The sequence below is a fragment of the Stylophora pistillata genome, chromosome 5, assembly GCF_964205215.1.
Source record: "Stylophora pistillata chromosome 5, jaStyPist1.2, whole genome shotgun sequence".
NCBI lineage: Eukaryota > Metazoa > Cnidaria > Anthozoa > Scleractinia > Pocilloporidae > Stylophora > Stylophora pistillata.
In genome coordinates this window covers 30,844,371-30,871,026 of record NC_142523.1, presented here as the reverse complement: position 1 = coordinate 30,871,026, position 26,656 = coordinate 30,844,371, and the positions used below count along the sequence as shown (strand labels likewise).

General features: G+C 38.5%; 2 protein-coding genes and 1 pseudogene across 2 annotated transcripts in view; 2 read left to right on the top strand and 1 right to left on the bottom strand.

Annotated features, from left to right (window-relative positions):
• Positions 1-26,656, top strand: part of LOC148731419 (uncharacterized) — a 387,633-nt pseudogene that overhangs the window by 329,031 nt on the left and 31,946 nt on the right.
• Positions 1-26,656, top strand: part of LOC148731420 (neural cell adhesion molecule 1-B-like) — a 284,150-nt gene that overhangs the window by 232,029 nt on the left and 25,465 nt on the right. The gene's annotated exons all lie outside the window — the stretch shown is intronic.
• Positions 1,304-25,771, bottom strand: LOC148731422 (uncharacterized). Its single transcript, XM_088761086.1, has 7 exons — positions 25,633-25,771; positions 24,814-24,876; positions 18,865-19,013; positions 18,702-18,772; positions 9,845-10,169; positions 6,452-9,485; positions 1,304-5,868 (listed from the first exon to the last, which is right to left on the bottom strand). The coding sequence occupies exon 7, from the start codon at positions 5,853-5,855 to the stop codon at positions 2,151-2,153; it is 3,705 nt and encodes a 1,234-aa protein (XP_088617212.1). The 5' UTR covers positions 5,856-5,868; positions 6,452-9,485; positions 9,845-10,169; positions 18,702-18,772; positions 18,865-19,013; positions 24,814-24,876; positions 25,633-25,771; the 3' UTR covers positions 1,304-2,150.

Here is a 26,656-nt window from a genome sequence, read left to right as displayed (position 1 = left end):
TGTTAATTTGTATTCTGCTTCATAAAAATTACCTCATGGCACCGATGACATGTACCTTATCAATGATTGGTGAAGCTATTGTTGCAGGGATGACGGCTAATTTTGTGCCGGACAAGTAGGTGGGATAAACATTTACCAAAATGTGAACTTCCGACTATTCCCTCTTAAGAACTTACTCATTGTTAAGGGGGTATAAGAATTAAATATCACGTTTACTTTTTAACCTTAGACTTGACCGCATAAAATAAACAATTGTATTATGCATAATATATCTATGGGTCCCCCATAGGGTCACTTCGATAGTTTCATACGGCCAAGTAGTCTTGAGGTAAATCCGAGCGCTGTGATTAGTTTTTACTCGGTTGGGATTTTGCCATACGAACCGTTTTCGCGGAAACGGTCGTAGGCCGTGTGTTCCGACGTATTATTATGCAATCGCGTGCACGCATGCGCCGTTCAGTAAGTTACCACGAGGTTTTTCCTACTGGCTTTTCCTCCATGTTTGTTTTAAACTTTTACCGTCGGTTTTCCTTAAATAAAGGATTAATTTTTTTCCAAATTGCAATGCGCCTGAACAGCCTGTATTTTTGTTCTCTAAATTCGGCAAACTTTGGTCAGACTGCCCTCTAATAAATCATTTATTATTAACCGCACTTGCTCAAACTGTCCTGGGGCATATTGGCCCTCATTGGGTTTGGATGGACCGAACGCTGCAGCGTCTGTACTGCCACGACCTATAAGTGTGATGTAGAGTTGCAAATTCATGATAAAACATGCTTTATTCTTTGTGGGTGTTGTGCTTCTTTGCTCTATCCATTTTAATTTGCGCGACGAAAAGCCATTTTCAAAGCTGTGAGGTTTTCCTCTTTTCACAAATGTTCACAATTGAAAATGAAAAAGGTCAAGAAGAACATTGCGATCGAAAGCTTCAGAAAACACATACGTTGACTGTTTTAAGATGGAACAAAAGTCCATGTGACTTGTCTACGTCATAAACAGAGTCATCAAACCGGAGGGAACGACGTACACTGCAACCTCACCAATGGATCTAAACCAAAGATGTACATAAAGATTTTTGGCCCGGAGAAGGGGGACAAAAAATGGAACAAGCGCCAGGGATACACAACTGAAGCCGCTGCTAACGTTTGGCACTCGCTTCGGGTTTCACCCAGTATAATAAAAAAGAAGATAACGAGCTTGCCAAAGGAGTGACGCTAAAACAAATCATGCTTGAATAATCTGGGTGGGGAGGGGCCACTGCACGCTCCAAAAGTAAAATCGAAAGATAATAACCACACAAGTATCTATTTGATGCAAAAACATGTCCGTGTATTTGAAAAAAACATCATCTCTTACGGTCTCACATTTGACCGCAGACAAATATATAAACTTATGTAAGCTCTCACAAAAGGCTAATGTATATATAGTCCGTCATTATTCTAAAGATCCTGAGATGCACTGAGTCGAAATCAACCATTACTAGACCTAATCATCCCGATTAAACGAAGCTCCTCGTACACTCTGTAGTTAACGCGCGACATTCATCTAAGAATGTATGAGAAGATAATAGATAAAGCGTTTATGTCTCCACTTCAACGAAATTTCAAATTCTAAGGTAATATCACAAGGAGTCTCTTAATCTTTTACAATACTTTGAAACTTCTCAGACTGAGATCTACAGTGCTATTAAGTCCTGAGCTATTCATTTGGAAACCTTGTCAATTATACTCCTTCTTACAGGAGGAGCCTGTTTTTAGTTTAAGTTCCATCAAAAATAAAACATAACGAAACCACCAGGCTATCTTTTACTTTATAAGTATACTTTGCTGATAAGAAGAGAGTGATCGTGCACAGAAAAAGCAGCACTATATGGCGACTCATAAACGATTTTGTCCTGGAACGTGGGACTTCAAGCAAGGAAACGTCTTTAAACTGTCTCCCATCACAGAGTTTGCAAATCAGGATAGAAGAAGCTCGAATGATATCAAATATAACGAAAATATCAAAACGGTCTAGAGTCTGGCGAAACTTCTCCAGCAAAGGGACAGCAACGTCTAAAAAGAATTAAAGGCCTTCACCGTTTATAAATTAGCCCAGTTTCTAGACTATCTACAAGTCCATCTTTTCTTCTTTTCAAAGCAGCTTAAACCTTAATTCACGACGCATCTCCTTTTCTGTTGTAGCCGAGAGAAGTTCCTCTTGACCTCTCGTACCCTAACATGATCTTGACCGTATCTCGAAATAAAAATTACCAGTGCACGATCAAGACAATGCTTGGCCTCTTGGAGTTCGCCCAGGTCACTGTGCAAATTACCCAGATTCTTATAAGAGGCTGCAACATCAACATGATCAGGTCCTAGCTTCTTCAGACGAATCTCCAGTGCACGCTTATGGTAGTCTTTTGCTTGATCTGTTTCGCTCAGCGCTTTGTGTAAATTACCCAGATTGTTGTAAGAGGCTGCAACATGAACATGATCAGGTCCAAGCTTCTTCAGACGAATCTCCAGTGCACGCTTATAGTAGTCTTTTGCTTGATCTGTTTCGCCCAGGTCACTGTGTAAAGTACCCAGATTGTTGTAAGAGGCTGCAACATCAACATGATCAGGTCCAAGCTTCTTCAGACGAATCTCCAGTGCACGCTTATGGTAGTCTTTTGCTTGATCTGTTTCGCCCAGCGCTTTGTGTAAATTACCCAGATTGTTGTAAGAGGCTGCAACATGAACATGATCAGGTCCAAGCTTCTTCAGACCAATCTCCAGTGCACGCTTATAGTAGTCTTTTGCTTGATCTGTTTCGCCCAGGTCACTGTGTAAAGTACCCAGATTGTTGTAAGAGGCTGCAACATCAACATGATCAGGTCCAAGCTTCTTCAGACGAATCTCCAGTGCACGCTTATAGTAGTCTTTTGCTTGATCTGTTTCGCCCAGCGCTTTGTGTAAAATACCCAGATTGTTGTAAGAGGCTGCAACATTAACATGATCAGGTCCAAGCTTCTTCAGACGAATCTCCAGTGCACGCTTATAGTAGTCTTTTGCTTGATCTGTTTCGCCCAGGTCACTGTGTAAACTACCCAGATTGTTGTAAGAGGCTGCAACATGAACATGATCAGGTCCAAGCTTCTTCAAACGAATCTCCAGTGCACGCTTATAGTAGTCTTTTGCTTGATCTGTTTCGCTCAGGTCACTGTGTAAACTACCCAGATTGTTGTAAGAGGCTGCAACATGAACATGATCAGGTCCAAGCTTCTTCAGACCAATCTCCAGTGCACGCTTATAGTAGTCTTTTGCTTGATCTGTTTCGCCCAGGTCACTGTGTAAACTACCCAGATTGTTGTAAGAGGCTGCAACATCAACATGATCAGGTCCAAGCTTCTTCAGACGAATCTCCAGTGCACGCTTATAGTAGTCTTTTGCTTGATCTGTTTCGCCCAGGTCACTGTGTAAACTACCCAGATTGTTGTAAGAGGCTGCAACATCAACATGATCAGGTCCAAGCTTCTTCAGACGAATCTCCAGTGCACGCTTATAGTAGTCTTTTGCTTGATCTGTTTCGCCCAGGTCACTGTGTAAAGTACCCAGATTGTTGTAAGAGGCTGCAACATCAACATGATCAGGTCCAAGCTTCTTCAGCTCAATCTCCAGTGCATGATTATAGTAGTCTTCTGCTTGGTCTTTTTTGCCCAGCTCATTATGTACAATACCCAAGTTGCTGTAACATGCTGCTTTTTTCAGGTCCTCTCCTTCGTGACTTGATTCAATCATTTTTAACTGCAATTTATAAAAGACTATCGCTGCTCCAAACTCACTGTGGTCATGGCACATGTCACCGAGGGTGCGAAGGCCACCAGCGTAAGAACTCAAAGACTTAAGTGCTCTTTCGGAGAATTCTGGCTTTTCTCTTCTAATTACCACATGTTCAAGTTTTAAGCTTAACATCTTTAAATGGGGAGCTAATTTTGTTCCCACATCAATAGAAGCTAATTTTTCGAATTTTGAGAATGACATTACAGCCCCATATACCACTTCGTAAACTTCATCCTTTGTCCAATCTTTCGTCGCAGATTTAATAACATCGTGAACAATACCATGAGCTCGAATATAGACACCACTCACTTTTTCTTCTTCTTCCTCTTCTTCTTCCTCTTCTTCTTTTTCTTCAATCAGCAATAATGAACATTGATTCATTCTCATTCTCATCATATCTTCATCTTCAAAATCTTCATCTACTGCTCTGACGTACTCGATAACAGCTTCTTGAAGGATCGGCTGTAATGCACACACAGAGAGAAAATTGAAGATGTGATGGAAAATTATATCGTCCGCCATCGCCTTTTCGACAGCGAGTGTTATTACTTTGGTCATGGAGTTTGGATAGCTTGGATTGCTCTCAGCAAGTCTGATTTCAGTAGCACTTCGTTTCCCCTCTTCCAATTTCTTCAGGTAGTCGCTCCAGCCAAATTTCGAGGATACCTTACTCTGACGAACTTGTCGCACATACGTGGCTGCAGCCGCTAGGGCAAGTGGCTGGTAGTCTAATACCTTAGCAACTTCTTTCTCTATGTCATTAATTGGGATATCAGAAAGAATGCTCAGCAAAGAGCATGCGTCGTTAGGTTGCATTCCTGCGCTGACGGAAAGGTTTTGTACGGAAGAGCTTGTTAACGGCATAGACGCAGTGCCCTGCGTTGTTATTAGCATCTGGCCCCTTGCCCACACCTCGTTTCCTGCATCAGGCAAAAGACCGCTTGAAAGAGAGTTCCCATTATCAACTACCACCAGCCATGAAGTGTAATGCTTAATTTTTGCACTTATTAGGGTCTTGAGATATGAAATCTTGTCGTCTGTGTTCAAATCCTTCGAGCCGTAAGTGTTTGTTATTTCATATCCGGGACATTTGCAATGTTGAGCAAAATCGACATACGAGTTCAAAATTGTTTCTGGGCTTTCAGCATTCAGTGTCATGACAAATGAAGCTGCGGAAGGTGTTTCTTTGACTTCGTCGTAGAATCGCTTGGCTGCTAAACGGGCCAGCTGAGATTTGCCACTTCCTGGATTTCCTGACAAATACAGTATGCTCATTCCACCATCGGTGCTTTTTAATGTTTGCAGGTTTCGCATAATTTCATCAACTTCAGATTCTCGAGCAGCGATGAGGTGTGTTGGTTTAGGAGGGAGAATGCAAAATGGAGAGACATCTGCGTGTAACTGTTCTTGCAAGGCAAGCCTCTGTTCTTCTTTTACTTGAAGTACCTTTTCTTTCTCTTGAAGTTCTTTTTCTTTTCCTTTAAGTTCCTTTTCCTTCTCTTTAAGTTTTTGTCTCAGGTCGTTAACCTCCCTTAAAACTTTACTTAACTCCTCTGTGGGGAAGGCTGTTTGATTTTGGACCTCATTGATTTTTAATGTGGGAAGACCGAGGGCGACGAATGCAGTTTTCACCCGCGATATAACAATATTGAAATCTCCGTCAGAGAGTTGGCCTGCTTCGTCATGTGCGATTTCATTCCGAATATTTCTTATATCATCTATGTTTGATCGAACCACTGAATTGAGACCGTGGATACAATCTGAAAAAAGAATAGCGTAAAAGAGCATGGTACAATCCCATTCAGCTCTATCGCCATTTTTCATGGTTGATAACTGCCGTGCGTTTTTCCTTCTGTTCTTTAGGGACTCCCCATTCCAAAAGTCCAGTCCATTTTTAGGTTGATCTTTCCATTCTCCTAGTCTTGTCTTGTGGCGACTGTCCCATTCTTGTTTAAAGATTGTTCGCAGACCCTCTGTTATAATATCAGTGACAACGTAACAAATCCTGAAGTAATTTAGCTGCTCTTCCGTGTATTCAAATGCAGCGGCCATTTCTTGTTTGAACCTGCGCAAAACCGAAGTTTTGTTAATGGGCATCAGGGTTGTCTTTGCAAATAGTATATGTGTCAAGATCTAGCGATACGCGCTTAGACATGTTTTTTTTAGGAAAGGGGTGGGTCAGAAACAAGGAAGTCTATTTCCTTTATTCACAGGGTGGAGCTAAATTGACGCCAGGACTAGGGATATGAAGGAAAATTGAGCAGCAAAGAATCAAGGCTACTTTTTAACAACTTCACATCATTTTTTTTTTTCTCAATTTAATTTGAATGTATCAACAAAGTTGAAATGGTAAATTGGCCACCGTTACGATTATAAAAGCTGACGTTTCGAGCGTTAGCTCTTCGTCGGAGCGAAGGGCTAACGCTCGAAACGTCAGCTTTTATAATCGTAACAGTGGCCAATTTACCATTTCAACTTTGTTGATGTATTAAAATTATTTCGTTACCCCCACTGACGCAGCCCCAAACAGTTTCTTTAGAAACTATCAGCCTTTATTTTTTTGACTCATCCGAAGAAGCAAACGAAGTTAACTCTGATTTTACTAATTTTTGTTCAAATATGCGACTTAAGGAAAATCGATCACCTACCTCGTCAATTCCGCGTTAACTTTCCTGCAAAAACTGATACCGCACGAGTCCCTCGTCAGGTAATGAATTTTCCTATAATAAAGAAAATGTTTAAAGCATCGGGAATACTGTCTAAGTCTGAAAACTGATGGTAAAAGTCAATAATTTCTAAGCTATACGAATTTTTTTCCGTCTTCTCAGTTTATCTTTTTTGCGTCCGAGGTAATTAGTTTTGATAATCTTACTTAATAAGGTCTCTTAACATTGAATTCCATTCTCTCAGCTCACTTTCTAGTGATCAATAAAGAATCGCTTCTCACTTCATTCAAGTATGATAGCGTTAAGTAAAAACCAGCCATCACTCTTAGATAAATACTAGAGAACTTTGCCAACCTGAGCCGAAATACATTCCCAGGGTACTGTATAAAATGATACACACCACACGTGACGGTTAACTTTAATTTACGTCAACTCGTGAACTGAGGTTTCTTCACGAATGGAAATTATCACTCTGATTCTATAGATCGATAACAAAAGCAAATTCAGAGAAAAAAGTTATCTGGAACTCACTTGAATCAGTAACTTAGATAATACATACCGTTCTGGAAGTTTGGGAAACCTTTGGAATACTTAAACTGTCTGCGTTCAAAGGTTGAATAGTTAAGAATCACATGCATTTAAAGCTGCACACAGCAGCATATCCGGTGTTTTATGTATCATAAGCTAAATAACGCTGGCATTGTGATTGGTTCTTACCAATGATCGACTGGAGGACAGACGCATTTATCATATAAAACAATCAGAATTCTAGCGCATTAGATCATATCCACATGTATTTTGCGCTATATAAGTAATAATAAATTGAGTAATAGATCATCCATGATGCCGTGGGTCTGTTTAGTAATAGGGACCTTAAGCATCGATGACTTTGGGTGTCACGGACGTTCGATCGTTTGCAGGAGGGGGAACCTGGGAACGACGTTGTCGCCAACAGAGTTTGTGACATGACTGCGTTAAGCAAAACAATTACGCTAATTTACAGACGTTGTCGGTCGACCATGAAAATGTAAACACATCCTTGGCGTGCTCTCGATCTTGACGATGTCCAGTTTAAAGGAAGCTCGAGAAATGTTTTCTCTAGCATGGAGTCATCATTTTATTTCCGAAGAAGAATTTTTGTTATTGTATGACGATCGTTTTGATCTATATTCTATGGACGAAGCAGAGTGTTTTCAGGAGTTTCGAGTAAGAAAAATGGACATTGTTAGACTTGCTGATGCCCTTGGATTACCTGCGAGTCTGTGCTGCCACCAACGAACTAAGGCCAACCGCATAGAGGGACTGTTGCTAAAAAGATTTGCATACCCATGTCGTTTGGGTGACATGATCCACAGATTTGGACGAAATTAATTGCTAATAACAGGACAGACAAATAAAAAACTAATATCAATTTGCTTTTTATGTACTTACAAGTTTTTAAAAATAACATGATAACTGTGGGGACTCTGGTTGTCTAATCACTTAATCTTCTGTACCAAAATAAAAATAAGGGCTTGTGTTATAAATGCTCATTACACTGTATGGCAAAGTTCATAGAGTTTTTAATCAAAATCTTGTTTCAAAGTAATGTGCCCAGTTTTATATTATAGCAAGTCATGTAAATTTTAAAGTTCTATACATGGCATTAATTTCTCATCAGTAATATACCTTTTGAGGATAAGTTATTACAATGTATATGCTGGTGTGAATAAATTGTGTCATCAACAAATTATCTAAAATGTAATACAGAAAGCAAGAAGACATCACAAGCAAGAAGACATCACAAGCAATAAAAAATATGTTAAGTATAAAAAATATGTAAGCAGTCAATTTCATCACACTAACAGACTCCAACTGAAGTAGATGGTGATTCTTTTGATCAATGAAGTTAATATGTACCGGTCTGTTGCTTTGGTTGGGGCCGATACAATCATAGTTTAAAAAAAATGTTTTAAAAGAGTAGCTCAAAAGATATCCAACAATATTACAAAAAATAAAGGCATGAAATATATGTTTCATGGTATAATATTGTAAATCTGCAAATAAGTGGTGTCCAGGGTACTTATTCAAATTTTGAGTTAAAACAGTAGGGTGCTTATTCAAGAGGGATCCTTTTCAGTTCACTTTAAACATGTTCACAAGCTGAATTGAAAGCAAGTATTAATGTTCAAATCTGGGCCAGGGAAGGGGGCAGGGTGCTTATTTCAAATTTTCGTGGATAGGAGAGTGCTCTTCTTTTTTCAATTTTTCTTTTCTAATATTGGCATAAGCATTTTATACTGCTGTTGTTGCTGTTGAGCCATGTAGGTTTGCATTTGTAGCAACTGCTGCTGTTGTTGTTACTGGAACTGTTGTTGTTGTTGTTGTTGCTGCTGCTGTTGTAACAGCAGTTGCATCAGGCTGTTATGCTGCTAGTCAAGCAATTGCTGCCTCTCAGTCTCTTTCTCCAACTGCACAGATCTTATTTCTATATCTCTCTCTTTTAGCCTGTTCTCTTCAGTTGCCTGCTCCCTCAAATAGGCCACCATTGCAGTTCCATTGGATTGCCTCTTTTGGCCTTGTTTTGATTTTCACCATCCCCATCTGAAAGTGACTATTTCTTTGTTTCACTCAATGAGTCCATGGCTTTGAGCCTGATATCCTTAGCTTGCTCTTGTTCTTTCTGTTATTTCTCTCTTGTGTTTTCATCCTCCTCGTCTCTTGACTGATCACAGGCCTCAGCTCTCTCTATGATTTCTTTGAGTAGTCTGTCCAGCTTGGTTGGCTCGGGACTGATGCCACTGACTTTTAACTATTGTGAAGTCTTTTATTTTTTAATTTTTCCACCAGGACCATATAATGATCTCTTACAGACCTCTTGTTAACTTTAAACTCTGCTCTTTTGTTGAGAATGTTGGCAATTTTCTCCCATGCCTGTGCTCTGCCCACAGTCTTCTCTTTAGCCCTGTATGGCTCAGCCTGCAAGACTTCATGGCACAGGAGAATGTCTTTCTGTTCACTCCATTCCATTTTACCACTGTTTTAAACAATGCAAGAAATTTCAGCCTTTAAAAGATAACTTATACAAGTATCCAGTTAGCTTACATGAACATCATGCCCAGTTGATCTGATATGATTAAAAATAAATATGTGTACATTCGTATAGCTAGATGTCGCACTTTGAGCCGGGCCAGACAAAAAAGATAAACAAAATAGGAACTGCCGACTGCTTGTTGCACAAAACTAACGGACGACTTTTGATATTTATCTGCTGTAGCGAATTTAACTTTAACCTAAGGTTAAGAATTTTTTTCTCAAAGTACGCATTACGCTAAGCTACTTGTAAGACTTCAGAGATTTTCGTCCAAAACAAAATTAAGCTGCATGACAACTAACCTCGAGGATCTGCTTCGACCACCGTAATTTCCTCCTTCACCGGGAACTTGCAAGCTTGACATGACTACAAGTACAACAGCCGAGAAAATTTAATGTGGTTATCGGAGTGAATGACATCAAATCATCTTCGAAGTACGGCAATTTTAATCTCAAATCCACCTGTATTTCTACGTTTTCTCCAGGACGCCAAACTAAGTGATCCTGCGTTGTCGACGTGACCTTTCATCACGGACGGACGGTGTATCCATAGCAACGGCTAACGACAGCTGAAAAATCACTACCGGCGAACGTCCGTGACACCCAAAGTCATCGATGCTTAAGGTCCCTAATAGATCACAGAAGACGTCAAAATAGTAAGAACATCAGTGACACACTCTGCTGTGCCTCACGTGACACTTTTGTCATCTATTATTGAACAGATACATGGCAACATGTCATCTATTTTTCTTTTGTTTGAGAAGTATTAAGAATAGTTTGTTTTGATTTCTGATCCATCACCTCTTACCGCAAAGTAACACGGAGATTTGAACGACTTTGATCTGATTAGTAAATGAATATTACAAATTCTCATGCTGTTCGACAATCTAGACGGCTCCTAACAGCGGAAGGAAGCCTTCTGCATTTAGTGCTGCCACAGATCTGCTCTGGGTTTCTGTTGCTTGAGGTTTCTTTCGCAAGAATTTTCAAATCTATTTACTTTTTGTTCACGGCTTATGTAACTGTTATCAGTCAAGGCTTACTTTCACGGCAAGTGATCTGTAATGAAAGATAAGTGAAAATGACAAAACGGGGTCTGTGTTAAAAGTTGGTAGAGAGACAGAATTCTTTCCAGCCTGAGCCAAGAGATATATTTGACATAATAAGCGTTCTTTTATGCAATATTGACGTTTGGAACAAGTTTAAGAAGACATTTCACGAAAAGCACTTTTGTTGAGGGGTTTTACCACTCGCTTGGCAAATTAACAAGAGGTACTGAGACTCTGTAATTTTCTTCTTTATTCTCTCTCTTGTTCCACTGCTTATTTCTACTACTTTCAGCAAGGAGTGCTCCAGTATTAAATACAAAAATCACAGACATGTTTGGGCTAGCTAATCGTGGGAACTTCCAAAACAGGATGTTCAGTGTGGGTAAAACTCAAGGTCAGTTTTACCAACTCAAACATGACCACCTAGCAAACTAGTTATCTTCAACCATAACAAAGGATTAAAATGTCTAGCACGGTAAGTGCTGAGCCAAGTTCAAAATAGCACGTAGGGGCGAAAAGGCGAGACTTAATAAAACAAAAGGTAAACCTAAAAATGCTTGAAATAACGAGCCTTGAAAACGCTCTAAAACACTTGTTTTGTTCGCTATTTATTTCGTTTCTTCTTCATCTCACGGACATTAGATCTCAAAGCTTCAAAGGCTTTGGCAGTTTGTTCGCAGCTGGATTATCTCACTGAGTTCTGGAACTATCACTACAGTGCTGGTATACTGTGGCAATGCAGTGCTGGTATACTGCGGCACTGCAGTGCTGGTATACTGTGGCACTTCAGTGCTGGTATACTATGACACTACAGTGCTGGTATACTGTAGCACTAAACAGAGTTTTATCTCTTGAGGTCCTCTTATCTCTTCCACCTCTAGTCCTTAAAATGGATGGTTCTCCCAGCAAAATTTCTGGAGTTTTAATGAAGTTGTGGCAGCCGTAATCCGGTGCTTTTTGCCCCTTGCGTTTTTCATAATTACTGTCAACTTTGCTAAACAGTTCCGTCTTTTGTTCATTTGATACGGTCAGCATATTAGACAATGGATCGTATCAGTTAGAGTATCAAAAGAACGTAAGGTCACAAACATCTCTTTTCTAACCTAAAGCGACGATAGCAGAAGTCGCAGTGCAATTTTATCTTTTTGCTAAAATAGTTTTCTGTATTACGCTCCTTCTCCTGCGGCGTGTTTCGTATCAAGATAAGTATTCTACAATGTTCGCTTGTTTCTTTTTCGTTTGAAACGAGTTCTATCTGCTACGCATAACTTTCAGGTAAGTGAATTAAAGTTTGCTTCACGTTGTCAAAGTTCTAGAAACTTTTCGGGAGGTAATAATACTTTATCAGCAATAAAGAATATATGCTGCTTTATGTAGTCAACAAAACACTTGAGGAACTCGCATGCGAAAGCTAATCTGGCTTCGTCGCAAGGCACATAAATCACGTCTCTAGGCAAGACAGCACAAGAGACTTCGAGAGATTTCATTGGAAGGCCGCACAATACTTATAAAGCGATGATCGAATAATTTTGACGCCATATCAATGGGCCATTTGAACTGCTTTTGTTTTGCTGAAGTAAGAAAGACAGGTTTTTGGGTTACGTCAGTTAAGAGAAAATAGTTTGTATTTTCCTGGTTACTTTTCTTTACACTCACTCAAACAAACTTTGATCGTTGAAAAATGATCAACTTGAATGAAAGGATGACTTAAACTGAAAATAGAGCTGGTAAAGACCTTCTTCAGCTTGAGCTAAGAAATCCATTTGAAATAAGAAGCAACCTGCTTTGGAGTATTGAAGATATTCGGTGCCCGACCAAACATAGAAGTTCTTTTGTTGAGTTGATAAACTCAGAATATTAGATTAAAGAAATTACAAAGCATAACAAAATAACATCAATAACATTTTCACTGATGTAGGGGAATTTGCGTTAAGGAAGATGGGAGAAATCACGGTTAAATTTCATCTTGTTACGGTCTCATGAAGCTCCTTCTCTTCCAATATAGCAATTCTAGGAAGTAGTTTTCGTTTGAAAAGAGTTGTATCTGCTACTCATAAATTTCTTGCAAATGAAACTAAGGTACTTGCTCCTGTCAAGTTTTGGAAACTTTTTGGTGGTGATTGATCATCTGCGATAAAGAATATAGGCTGCTTTCTGTAGTCAACAAAACACTCGACGAACGCGAAAGCGAAAACTTCTTTGGCGTTCAGGCAGAACACCTTATCTACCTCCCTAAATAGCTGCACTCTGCAAGTTTAATATCAATTGTTTTACTGATAACTATTGAATTTGCTTTGGTTTGATTCTTTGTCCATCATCTCTCCGCAGCAAACAACACTAGGATGTGCCTCGACACGTTAACCTTCATTATTTTTCGAAGTTCTTTCGCTCTACAAAAGTCTGGAAAATTCGTCATTAAGCTGGGTACGATAACCTTACTTAGCGTGGAAGAGGTGAGACGGGGGGGCAAGATTGAGCTTACCCCATCCCCACTCCCTCCCTGTTCACATTAAAATACAATTCCATATGTATTATTTGCTTCTATACCATTCCGAAAGAATATTGTACACCGCACCGCAATGCGCTATATAAGTAAAATAATAGAGTTGTTATAATCATTATCATTAAGTGATAGTTACCTCCAAATGTGATTCACATGAACTCGATGCCAGTGATTTGTCCAACATACACAAATAGAAACACTCAAACAAAAAATGCGTGCGTAAGACTACGCAATCGGAAAGAGAATAAGTAAGAAAGAAAACGGACGCAAGGACAATATGAGCTATTTAGAAGCTAATAACCAAGAACATGAAAGTGAAACTGATTAGTTACATACTGTGACCTTCAGAAATAATCTCTAGACATTGCATCATTTTTTATGGCACCTTTAAAGCCACAAACGTCAGACTTGCGATTTCTGCGCTGATCCGTTGAGTTTATAAGCAGAGCTACTTAATGGGGGTTGAGTCAAATTATAGAGCAAATCTAAATTCTTTTCGAGAATGTGTTGATCAAAGTCCTTTTCAGAGCAGCAACAAGGATAAGACTCCACAGTTAAGCCTCTGTAGAGAATGTAAATATCTCTTGTCTGAAACAACTACTAAAATCGGTTCTGAATTTCGTTTAGGCGTCAAAATTCCAACCAGACAAGACAAGAAACTTAAAATTGCTCATCCGCAACCAGCCTTCAACTTGTAAACAGGAACACGAAAGTGAAACCAGTGTGTTACCTATTGTGACCTTAGCCTTGAAATAATAATCCCATGACACGCGTCTTTTAACAGCAAATGCGCTGATCCGTTACGTGTAAATAGAACTATTTCATCGGAATGGGGGACGTTGGAGGAGGTAAGTCAAAAAATGAAAAAGTGGTAGAGCAAAGCACATCAGTTCTTCCCCGGTCCCTTAGGCAATATTTCAAGAAATTCTCGAAGCGGTTCTATTAATGCAAAGCAGATAAAGGGCAACATTAGGGGAATACTAAACGTTGAATGATTTACCGCCTGGTCTCGTGTTTGGTGTGATATTTCAAGTAATAGGAGTCAGTAAGTAATCTTGAACAGAGGTCAACCATATTCGAATGTCCTCTTCTAGAACGTTGTGATTAAAGTCCCTTTACCGAACGGCATTGTAACAATTTATGAAGTAAAAAATGATAAAAGCACTAAACTGAGCCTTTCACCGAAAGGAAAATTTTTGAACGAACAGTTTAGTATTCAGTTCACCGGTTATCTTCAGCGAAAACATTCAGCATTTTCTTTATAGTAAAATTTAGAGCCAGCTGAAAGTATATAGGGTTAGAAAATTAGGGGGGAAACGTGTCTGGAAAACGATGATGCAGAGAAGATCTTAATCGACTGCGGAGTTGTCTGTGTCAATTTCTTTCTACGGTTTTACCTTAGACAACATACATTCGAAAATCTGCCCATCTTCAAAACATACCTAACGTGCTTATTGGCGAGAAACTTAACGATCTTCGTTCGTGATCAATCTCGAGAGCAAAGACATGTAGCTCTTGTTGTTGTCCAAAGATAGGTAGATGTTTAGTTTAAATTTCATAAGTGGCAAGTCCTGGCCCTTTACGGAAACAACTAAATTACGCTCTGACATAATGTACTTACCAGTGAGACTTATTTCAGTGCCTTGAGGAACAAAGTAAGGTTGTTAAATACTATTGTTGATCTGATCATCTTTTCACTGCCGTTTTAGATCGTGATGGGCTGGCACGAAGAATAAAGACTCCAGACCGTTTCCTTGCTATCGAAACGTTCCAATTTACATCGGAGGAAAAAACAAAGCGAAATAAGCGATGAGGTTTTTCATTCACCAAATAAAGAATCGCTGTACATCCGTCCGGTTAAGAGACTTTATTATCCAACTACACCAAGACGAGTAGAAATAACGCCATAGACGAGTACAAATATCACGCGGTATTTGTACTCGTCTATTGTAGTACCGGTTAAACAGGTTTTCTCGCATCGGGCGAGCGAAGAATTGTGGTTACGAAAAAAAAAAAATAAGCAAGGGGCGAACAATTTGAATCATATTTCCGACGAAAAAGAGTCAAAATGGCTAGCAAATATAGGTCCAAGTTCATTAGATGAATCGAACGAAGAAAAACAGCTTGACGACCAGAAAATTTCTTCATTAATGAAGAAAATAGAAACAGCAGCACAACAACGCGCCAATTCCGTTCCGCTTCGCATACTTCTGTCACGCACTCCTCGCAAATAAAATCCGCCAAATTCGCCCGCACTGAAATAACAGTTTGGCGTGTTGGATAATAAATAACTCATTAGACATTTGGTTGTGTAGTATCGCTGAGTATTTTTACGAGTTGTGCCGCATTTTGACGAGCCCGTAGGGCGAGTCAAAATACAAATAACGAGTAAAAATACTCAGCGATACTTCACAACAAAACGTCTAAAAAGATATATATACTTCGCGAAATGAATGAAGGACAAATTCCCAAATTGTTTTCTACAAAATGAAATCGACTTAGCTGTTGGTAAATGTTTAAAATGGAGCGGGCCTAAATTCGTTCATAGAGCCGTTAAGTATAACACTTCGCGCACACGAGCATGGATTTGTGACAAAACTCTTAATGGTTCGTACACTGAGTTATAGTCTTGTTGTATACAGACACTTAGTTTTCTCAATCTAGATTACAAATGATCTAGTCTTACCTCTTTGAGGATTTGAGGGGCTATTGAAGCTTTGCATCGATGTATTTCTCCAGAAAAAAAAGCAAGACTCCTTTCGAAAGTGAACAGGGCACCAAACCGAAAGCCACTAAAGATTATTGCGAAACATACCTGATGACACAGTGTCTATTTTTACACCTGATCTGCGTGTGATCTCATCAGAAATAAAACAGCAGAACATTGACTTGTTGGGTAAGGTTATAGGGTTAGGAGTGGGATGGTCATTTAGGAAGCTTCATTGTTTTGGGCTTCAAAGACAAGCCAACCTATTACAGCAGTGTTTTACATGTTTGACAAGTTCTTTTTTTTTCGAAGGAGCGCTTTGCTCGTTGGCGAAAGTTAAAAGGTCCATCGACTTCACACTGCCTTTAAGTCATCCCTACATTCAGGGGTGGTGACTTTCGTTGAGTCGGAGGGGATAAAACACTGTGCCCGTGATAGAGCTACAAGAAAAGGATTATTATAAGTGGCCCATTATACGTTAAAACAAATATTTATAAACGGAAAACGCAGTTTTTCACCGGAATTAAAGGTCACGTTAACCGGTATCTTCGCAGAGGAAGTCAGCAAAAGACCTTTTATCCCACTCCTTACGGGTAATTAAAAAGTTATTTAGACAGAAACTTTCCACCGCTATAACCAATAAGTTTTATTAGGCTTTCTAACACAAAAGAAATGAATTTTTGGTTGGCACTTTTTAAAAGATTGAAAATAGAACTATTTTTCTCTTTATTTAATGGGGTCAGTTAGTCCGAGAGTACCTAGAAAACATTGCACATCTGAAAATCATTCATTTAGAATCAATAAAAATATCCTTTTACAAGAGGAGGTAGAGAAATAAATTTACTTTACAGTTTTAATGTGATCTGCATGAAAGAACATAAAGGTGAAAAATTCACCGTGAAAAGTATTTAATAAATCTTCTGGAGCCTTGATTCAAGGCTGGTATTCTTAACAAAGTTTTCCCACATCTAGTCCTTAAAACAATGGATGATTCTCCCAGTAAAATTCAAGTCACAGACATCAAGTCACAAACATCTCTTCTCTAACTTAAAGCGACGATAGCAGAAGTCGCAGTGCAATTCTATCTTTTTGCTAAACTAGTTTTTTGTATTACGCTCCCTCTCCTGCAGCGTGTTTCGTATCAAGATAAGTATTCTACAATGTTCGCTTGTTTCTTTTTCGTTTGAAACGAGTTGTATCTGCTACGCATGACTTTCAGGTAAGTGAATTAAAGTTTTCTTCACGTTGTCAAAGTTCTAGAAACTTTTCGGGAGGTAATAATACTTTATCAGCGATAAAGAATATAGGTTGCTTTCTGTAGTCAACAAAACACTTGAAGAACTCGCAGGCGAAAGCTAATCTGGCTTCGTCGCAATGCACATTAATCACGTCTCTAAGCAAGACAGGATAAGAGACTTCGAGAGATTTTATTGGAAGGCCGCACAATACTTATAAAGCGATGATCGAATAATTATGACGCCATATCAATGGGCCATTTGAACTGCTTTTGTTTTGCTGAGGTAAGAAAGACAGGTTTTTGGGTTACGTCGATCAGTTAATAGAAAATAGTTTGTATTTTCCTGGTTACGTTTCTTTGCAATCACCCAAACAAACTTTGATCGTTGAGAAATAGTCAATTTGAATGAAAGGATGACTTAAACTGAAAATAGAGCTGGTAAAGACCTTCTCCAGCTTGATCTAAGAAATCCATTTGAAACAAGAAGCAACCTGCTTTGAAGTAACGAAGATATTCGGTGCCCAACCAAACATGGGAGTTCTTTTGTTGAGTATACATTTTCATTGATTTAGGGGAATTTGTGTTAAGGAAGATGGAAGAAATCACAGTTAAATTTCATCTTGTTACGGTCTCATGAAGCTCCTTCTCTTCCAATATAGCAGTTCTAGGAAGTATTTTTCGTTTGAATAGAGTTGTATCTGCTACTCATAACTTTCATGCAAATGAAATTATGATACTTGCTGCTGCCAAGTTTTGGAAACCTTTCGTGAGGTGGTGATTTATCATTTGCTATAAAAAATATAGACTGCTTTCTGTATTCAACAGAACACTGATATTACTGCACCCTGCAGGTTTAATATGAATTGTTTTACCGACAACTATTGAATTCACTTTAGTTTGATCCGTGTTCCATTATCTGTCCGCAGCAAAATAACACTTTGATTCGCTCTACAAAAGTCTGAAAAATTATTCGCTGATGTGAGTGAAATTACCCGTACTTAGCTTAAAAAGTGAAAGGGAGCAAAGATGGAGCCTATCCACCCCCTCCCCCCCCCCCCCATCTCTCTCGGTCCTCCCTGTTTCACTATTTAATTACAATTCCTTAAGTAACATTTTCTTCTATGCCAGCTCGAAAGAGTATTGGTATAAATTAGACGCGCCTAACGCGCTATTTAAGTAAAATAATAAAGTTATTATTATCATTGTTACAAAGCGATAGTTAGTTCCAAATGCGACTTACATGAAATCTTTGCCAGTGGTTTATCAAATGTACACAGGTAGAAACACTGAGACAAACAGAATGCGTGCCAAAAGCAATCGAAAAGAGAGGCTGGAAATAAAAAGCACAAAAGAAAACCGACCCGAGGACAATATGAACGTTCTTCTCGTAGTCTGGATACATGGATAATAACAACGCGCAAAACTGACACGATTAGCTTGATATCGGCGCGGATGAAATGCGAGGGGACCCGCACTGAGAGCCTAAGCGATTCAGTTGACGTTGAAATATTTTTTGCTGCAGTTCTCTTCGTAAACTTCAGGATCAAGAATTACAATTGAGGCGATCGAGTCATAAGTATCTACGGGGATAGGACTTTAACGATTACAGGCAAAGAAATATAGTTTTTCCAGTCTATTTATCTTACATCATCTTCAAAACATACCCAATATAATGAATGGTAAGGAGGTACGTGATCCTCTATCCCGAGCGAAGACTGGTATCTCTTAATGTTTTCTAAAAGGGAATGGTAGATAATTCGTTTCAGTTTCATAATAAGCAATCCTGGTCCGCAACAACTAAATTACACAATGACACAATGTACTTACCAGCGAGGCTTGTCCTAGTGCCTTGAGGAAAAAAAAATGCTGATTGATGCTATTATTTGTCTTAGGATCTTTTCACTGCTGTTGTGGAACGTGATCGGCTCGCCCGAAGAAGACTCCAAGCCGTTTGCTTGGAATCGGAACGTACTTATCTACATCGGAGGTGAAAACAAAGTGAATTAAGCGACAAAACTTCAATATAAATATATTTAACGGCAATGAAGAGAAAGATACCTTCTATACTTCTATACTTCTATTTATGGGATTGAAAAAGAACTCAAATATTACCCTATATATCCTGTTTCAAATTAAAGGTTAAAAATAAGTTTGAAATTGAAAACTATGTGTGTATGAAGAATAATACTTTAGATAAATTTCATAAAAAGCGGCTAATAAATAAGTGACTGGTTAAGCTAATTGCAATACTAGAAGTAGTAATATCTGTGTTAGTATGTTATAGTATAGTGCATTATAATTCTGTAAAACTAGTAACAGTGGTACTTAGTAGTAATATTAGTTTAATAATTTAGTAATAACAGTGCGTAGTGTACCAATTTAAATGTAACCTGTGTGATACAGGGAGCTATGTTGGTTACACACGTGGGCATTTATATGCCCGCGTGGATAGCCATAAGAGCACGTCATCTTCAGTACGCAAGCACGACGACATCGACCAGGTAGGTGCTGTCCCTGAGGACCTTCTTAGCTGTTTCAAAGTTCTCAAGAAGTGCATGAACAAATTCGATTGTCTTGTCAACGAGATGCTTTACATCAAACAATTAACACCGAGTTGGAACGTGCAAACGGATTCTATCCGTGCTAAAGTATTTGTGTAGCTACCACCCCTATGTAAATTAGTTGTAACTCTTGAACTCGCATTTGTTAATTTGATTTTCATTTGTACCCTTAATAATGGCGTCATGAAGTCGCCGAAACGTCGGGATAATATATCGCTCGTTTTTACCTGTCTATGTGCATAGTTTGTTATGATTTTCGGTCCATCACTCCCTACCGCAAAATAACACAAAGATTTGAGGCGCTTTGAACCGTTTGTTTAATGAATTTTAAAAATCATTACTCTTTTCGACAACGGAGGCAGCTATCTAGACTACGAGAGGTCCCCCCTTTTCGGCCGCGTGGTAGGCCCCCGTGAAGGCGGCGTGGCCGAGTGGTTAGCGTGCTGGACTTGTAATCCGGTGTCCCGGGTTCAAGTCCTCCACCCTGCCACTCACTGGATTTGTTCTCGGTTGCCCCTGGTTCAACTCCTCGGCTGCACTCTGTAAATAGCCCACTAGTCTGCCTCATGACGGTGGGGATTTTTAAGCACTTATTTAGTTTGCTCGGCATATTAGCATGTATTGCTAATATGCCTAATCAGCCTCAACAATCCTAGTTAAAATAAAGTTCCTTCTTTCCTTTTCCTCCACAAAGTTTGTCGTGCGAGTCAAAAAAGAAAAAATTCAGTCAAAAATTTGCCGTTAGTGCGCTGCGAGAACTCTTGAAGTGACGCTAATGCGCCCAAGGAGGTCCATAACTATGGAATAGAGCTGTATCTTCCGCCATAAACTCTTCAGCTTTGATAAGTTTGTAGCAGTTTTCTTTCGTGTGCTCATTCGTTGAGTTGATACACTCAGAATATCAGATAAGGAAATTGCAAAGCGTATCAAGTAACATAGATACCATTTTCATTTATCTATGGGAATTTGTGCCACGGAAGATGGATGAAATCACTAACAAATTTTGTCTTCTTAGGGTCTCATGAAGCTCCTTCTCTCCAAATAATCATCCCATCTTTTCATAGCAAATGCACTCTACAGCATCAAAATAACACTAGGATGTACCGTGATCCGTTAATCTTAATCATTTTTCAAACTTTTTTCGCTCTACAAAAGTCTGGAAGATTCTTCGCTAACGTGAGTGCGATAACCTTACTTAGAGTAAAGAACTAAGATAGGAGGAAAAGATGCAGCTTATTCATAGTGATTTAATAACTTAATAACTTCTAGAGCGCTATTTTCATTCAATGATCAACAGCGCTTAACAACTTGGAATACTACAGTAAATTTAAATTTATAAAACTAATTACATCTACATTAATATTAACAATGTATGTTAAAAATAAGAATGATATGGAATATCTATAATAAGGATCTTAATTAGGAATAAGGATCATAATAAGAAACTTAATTAGTAGTACTAATAAAAATAATTGTCAGACAGGGTACTTTGAGAAAGCTGCACGAAATAAATAAGTTTTCAGCTTACATTTAAAAATGAAAAATGATTGAATATAACGTAATTCAGCGAGCAGAGCATTCCAAAAGTACGGGGCAGCAGCAGAGAATGATCTGTCCCCCAGCGTGGCAAGCATGATTCCCTTACAAAGGTCAAGTAATAAACTTTGATTTGATCTAAGATTATATAAAGACCTAGGCTTGATGTTAATTAGTTCAATGATATACCTAGGCGCCCATCCATGAATAGCTTTAAATGTTAAATTTATGATCTTAAAATGAACACGATGTTGTACTGGTAATCAGTGAAGTTGAGAAAGCGCAGGGGAAATATGCAAATACTTACTTAAACTCAGTACAAGTCTAGCCGCAGCATTCTGCACACGTTGAATTTTATGGGGTGCCATTACCGCCAAAATTATATTTTTAAAATTATTCAGCCTCTTTTTCATTAACCACTTACTTTTATGAATTAACCATACTTGTCACAATATTATTTAGCCCATTTCAAAAATTATTCAGCCTTTTTTTCATTAACCACCTACTTTTACAAATTAACCATGCTTGACACAATATTATTCAGCCCATTTTGAAAATTATTCAGCCTTTTTTTTATGGGGCATGTTTTTAATTATATCCCAACATAACTTGCGGGATTATAAATATATCCCAGAGTTCTCTTCACGTCCTTTTCCTTGCAATATGGCCGACAGGAGAGGGATCGCGGATGTTGCACGTTTGCTCTCCCAAGCTGCTACCAATTTGATAAGTCTAGCACCACAATCATCACAAGAGCTTCGGGAAACTAATACTACTTCTGATCGAGCTCAAGCTGAGTTGAAACGAGCGTTTTCTCCGTACCAAAAAGTTCACAACGCTCCATCACCAGTTGTAAGCAACACAACTGCACGTGGAACATCAAGTCAAGCAAAACATTTCACCGTCACAAGGGCCGCAAAAGGGAGGAAGAAAAAAACCAAAAAACTAACAGCAAAATTATTTTGTTTGGCATACACTGCACCAGATGAAGTGCCGAGTACTGAAGAGAAGAGGGAATTGTTAACAGCAGGCCTTGGAGAAAAAAAAGGTTTTCTTCCAGAAAACTCTAGTGCAGGAGAACTCCACGAGATGGTTCAGGCAACGTTTCCAGATCAGAAGTAGTGTTAGTTGCTCGAAGCTCTTGTGATACTAGACTTATCAAATTGGTAGCAGCTTGGGAGAGCAAACGTGTAACATCCGCGATCCCTCTCCTGTCGGCCATATTGCAAGGAAAAGGACGTGAAAAGAACTCTGGGATATATTTATAATCCCGCAAGTTATGTTGGGATATAATTAAAAACATGCCCCATAAAAAAAAGGCTGAATAATTTTCAAAATGGGCTGAATAATATTGTGTCAAGCATGGTTAATTTGTAAAAGTAGGTGGTTAATGAAAAAAAGGCTGAATAATTTTTGAAATGGGCTAAATAATATTGTGACAAGTATGGTTAATTCATAAAAGTAAGTGGTTAATGAAAAAGAGGCTGAATAATTTTAAAAATATAATTTTGGCGGTAATGGCACCCCATAGAATTTGGCTATTTGCGACTTAGGAAGGCCATACAAAAGTCCATTACAATAGTCTAAACGACTAGTGATAGTGATTCAACCCCATTCCTCTCCCTTCCTTCCCTGTTTCACCTTTAATTACAATTCTTCAAGTAATATTTTCTTCTATGCCATGGCCAGTCCGAAAGAGTATCGGTATTCATTAGACGCACCGTAATGCGCTATATAAGTAAAATGATAAAGTTATTGTCGTCATTATTATTAAGAGATAGTTACCTCCAAATGCGATTTACAGTGGTTTGTCAAAAGTACGCAGATAGAAACACTGAAAAAAACAGAATGCGTGCCAAAGGCAATTGAAAAGAGAGACTGGAAAGAAAAAGCAGAAAAGACAACGGACGCAAAGAAAACGTGAAAGTTTTCTTCGTAGTCTGGATACATGGATAATAACAACACGCAAAACTGACACGAGTAGCTTGTTATCGGCGTGGATGAAATGCGAGGGGACCCGCACCGAGAGCCCGAACGATTCACTTATCGTTGCAATATTTTTTGCTACTTTTTTCTTTTATTTCTAACATAAGTTTTGTGTATAGTTTGTTATGATTTTTGGTCCCTTGGGCCCTACCACAAAATATTAGACTTGAAGTGCTTTGACCCGTTTATTTAACGGACATTAGAAAATTCTTACGCCGTTTGACACTCTGGATTCCTACTAGCGAAAGCAGTTGTTGTACGCCTTTTGCATCTAGTGCTGCCACGACTATGTTCTTGCAGTTTACTGTTCCTTGAGGTTTCTTTTGCGAGAATTCGCAAATTTATTTACTTTCTTTTCTCGGCTTGGGTAACCCGTGATGATTCAAGGATCAAGTTTTCAGCCTTGTTCGTTTGAAACAAGTTGTATCTGCTGCACTTAACGTTTAGGTAAGTGAATCAAAGTTTACTTAACGTTGTCAAAGTTTGAGAAACATTGTAGTGAGGTTGTAATACTTCATCTGCCATAGATAATATAGGCTCCTTTCTGAAGTCAACAAAACACTTCAGGAACTCACAAGCGAAAGCTAATCTAGATTTGTCGCAATCCACATTAATCACGTCCCTAAATAGCAGCCGGCACCCTGCAGGTACTATGCAAATTTTTGGACAGAAAACCGCTTTGTTGCGGTTTTTCGTCCATAATCTGGCGCTGCAAAATGACACTTTTAATGTGCTTTGACACATTAATCAAAATTATCTTTCTAACTCCTTTCGCTCTACATAAGTGTCAACAATTCGCGGCTAACTTCAGAGGAGACTTATATATCTAGAAGACCATAAATAAATTTAAAAGACAGTTAGAGAGATTTTATGTGGAAGGCCGCACAATACTTGTAAAGCGTTGATCAAATGATTATAAATAGTTTACTGATTTATGGGAGTTTGTGCTAAGAAAGATGGAAGAAATCACGGTCAAATTTCATCTTGTTACGGTCTCATGAAGCTCCTTCTCCTCCAATATAGGAACTCTAGGAAGTATTTTTCGTTTGAAAAGAGTTTTATCTGCTTCTCATAACTTTAATAAAAGTGAAATTAAGGTACTTATTGCTGTCAAGTTTTGGAAACTTCTCGTGAGGTGCATGGTGATTTATCAAAGGCGATAAAGAATATAGGCTCCTTTCAGTCACCAAAAACTAGTCAACAAAACACTCGATGAACTCGAAAGCGAAAACTTCTTTGGCCTTGAAGCAAAACAAATTATTACCTCGCCAAAAAGCTGAACCCTGCAAGTTTAATATCAACTGTTTTACTGACAACTATTGAATTTGCTTTGGTTTGATTCTTTGTCCATCATCTGTTCGCAGCAAAACAACACTAGGATGTGCTTTGAAACGTTAATCTTAATTATTTTTCAAAGTTCTCTCGTCGGGAAAATTCTTCGTTAATTTGGGTGCGATAACCTTGCTTAGCGTAAAAAGTGAGAAGGAGGGTACGATGGAGCTTACCCAACTTACCCAGCTTACCCAAGGGTAAGAGGGAGCTTACTCCCTCCCTTTTTCACATTATTTTTAAATTCCTTATGCATTATTTGCTCTTATACCATCCCGAAAGAGTATTGTACACTGCACCGTAATGCGCTATATAAGTAAAATGAAAAAAGTTATTATTTTCATTAACATTAAGTGGTAGTTACCTCCAAAGGTGATTCACATGAAATCGATGCCAGTGGTTTGTCAAACATACACAAATAGAAACACTGAAACAAAAAAAATGCGTGCGTAAGGCAATCGGAAAGAGAATAAGTAAGAAAAAAACCGACGCGAGGAGAATATGGACGTTCTTCTCGTAGTCTGCATACATGAATAATAACAAAGCGCAAAATTGACACGATAACCGCAGATTAGATTAGCTTGATGTAAGCGCGAATGAAAAATCTGAAGAGTGTCTCGAGGGAACCTGCACTAAGAGCCCGAGCAAGTCACGTATCGTTGAAATATTTTTTGCTGCAGTTTCCTTCGTTATCTTGATGAGACTTGAAACAAACTCGCCTGTGATCACTCAAGGATTACAATTGAGGTGGAACATAATAGTTGCAAAATTTGAAATCGGAACGGGGACAGGACTTTGATTATTATCGGCAAAGAAAATATACTTTTCCCAGTCTATTCAAGCATTTATCAGAATTATCTTCCATAGCCATTCGAATGCATATGATAAGTTGATACACCCAGTAAATCTTGTCATAAAATCGTGAAGCGTATCAAAATAGCATCACTTACATTTGCACAAAACAATATTTCAAGGATGGGACAAGAAAGCGTGGTGAAACTTCACGTTGCTGCTGAGCTGGCTAATCTTTCTTCTACAAACAGTCGTCAAATCTTTTAAAGCGAATAGCACATCCATCTTAGGATGAAAAGTTTTTTGGTCTAATTTAAACTAATTTAACCTCGCTTGAAAGCAGTTGTAGTTTTGGTTATCCTTAGGTGTAACTGAAATAAAGTACTCTTACCGTTGTCAAACTTTCAGACACCTCATAGCAAGATAGTAGTACTTCTTTTGCGATAAAGAATAGAGGCTGCTCTCCGTGATCAAAAAAGCACCCGACAAACACGAAAGCGAAAGCTAATCTGACTTCGACACCAAACACATAAATCACGTCTCTAAATAGCTGCACCCTGCAGGCTATATCAATTGTTTTACTGACAACTATTAATTAAATTCACTTGATTTGTTATGATGTTTAGTCATTTTCATCCCAGAGAGAAAAATTACGCTTAAATGTGCTTTGAACCGTTGATCTTTATCATATTTTAAACTTCTTTCGCTTGCAACAAGTGTGGAATTCGAGGCTGATGACCTCAAAAGTTATAGATATCTCTAATTATTAAAAACTCGATCATTGGATAATGCAATTCAAGACTTTTCATTGGCTGAGCCATTATGGTAGAGTAGCCAATATACCATAAACTACGATATGGTAAGCGTACGCATAAGCTTAAATTTGAAAGGGAGCTAAAAATGTAATAAAATTTAATCATTTAATGTAGCGTTTTTAATAAAACAATTATTCCACTTGCGTTTCTTGGCTATCTATCATCTCATATCTAACGCGTGCTCGTGGAATAATTGTTAAATATCGCTGGGTTTCTTAAACATCTCTGATTTTTTTTAAGTCCCGTCAAATTCTTAATCTCACAAAAGATCTCTTAATTCAAATATTTTTAAAGGTAAAGTGTGACTTAAAATGTTTTTATATTCAACTTTAAACTAATAATTTGGGGATTTTTCCATGCGTCATCTGCATGTCTAATCTTTTCCCCAAAATTACAGTGATAAAATCAGAATTTTCAACACGACAGAAAATCTATGAATTTTAAGCACCTCCCATATAGAAAGTGTCGATGATGTAAGATGGAAGACTCAAATTATCTATTAAAAAGTATCGTATTGTAAGTTCTGAGGCAGAAATTTGAGCAGGGCCAAATGCTTGATTTGATATTCACTGACCCTCCCCTCCCTCCCCACTGCTATGT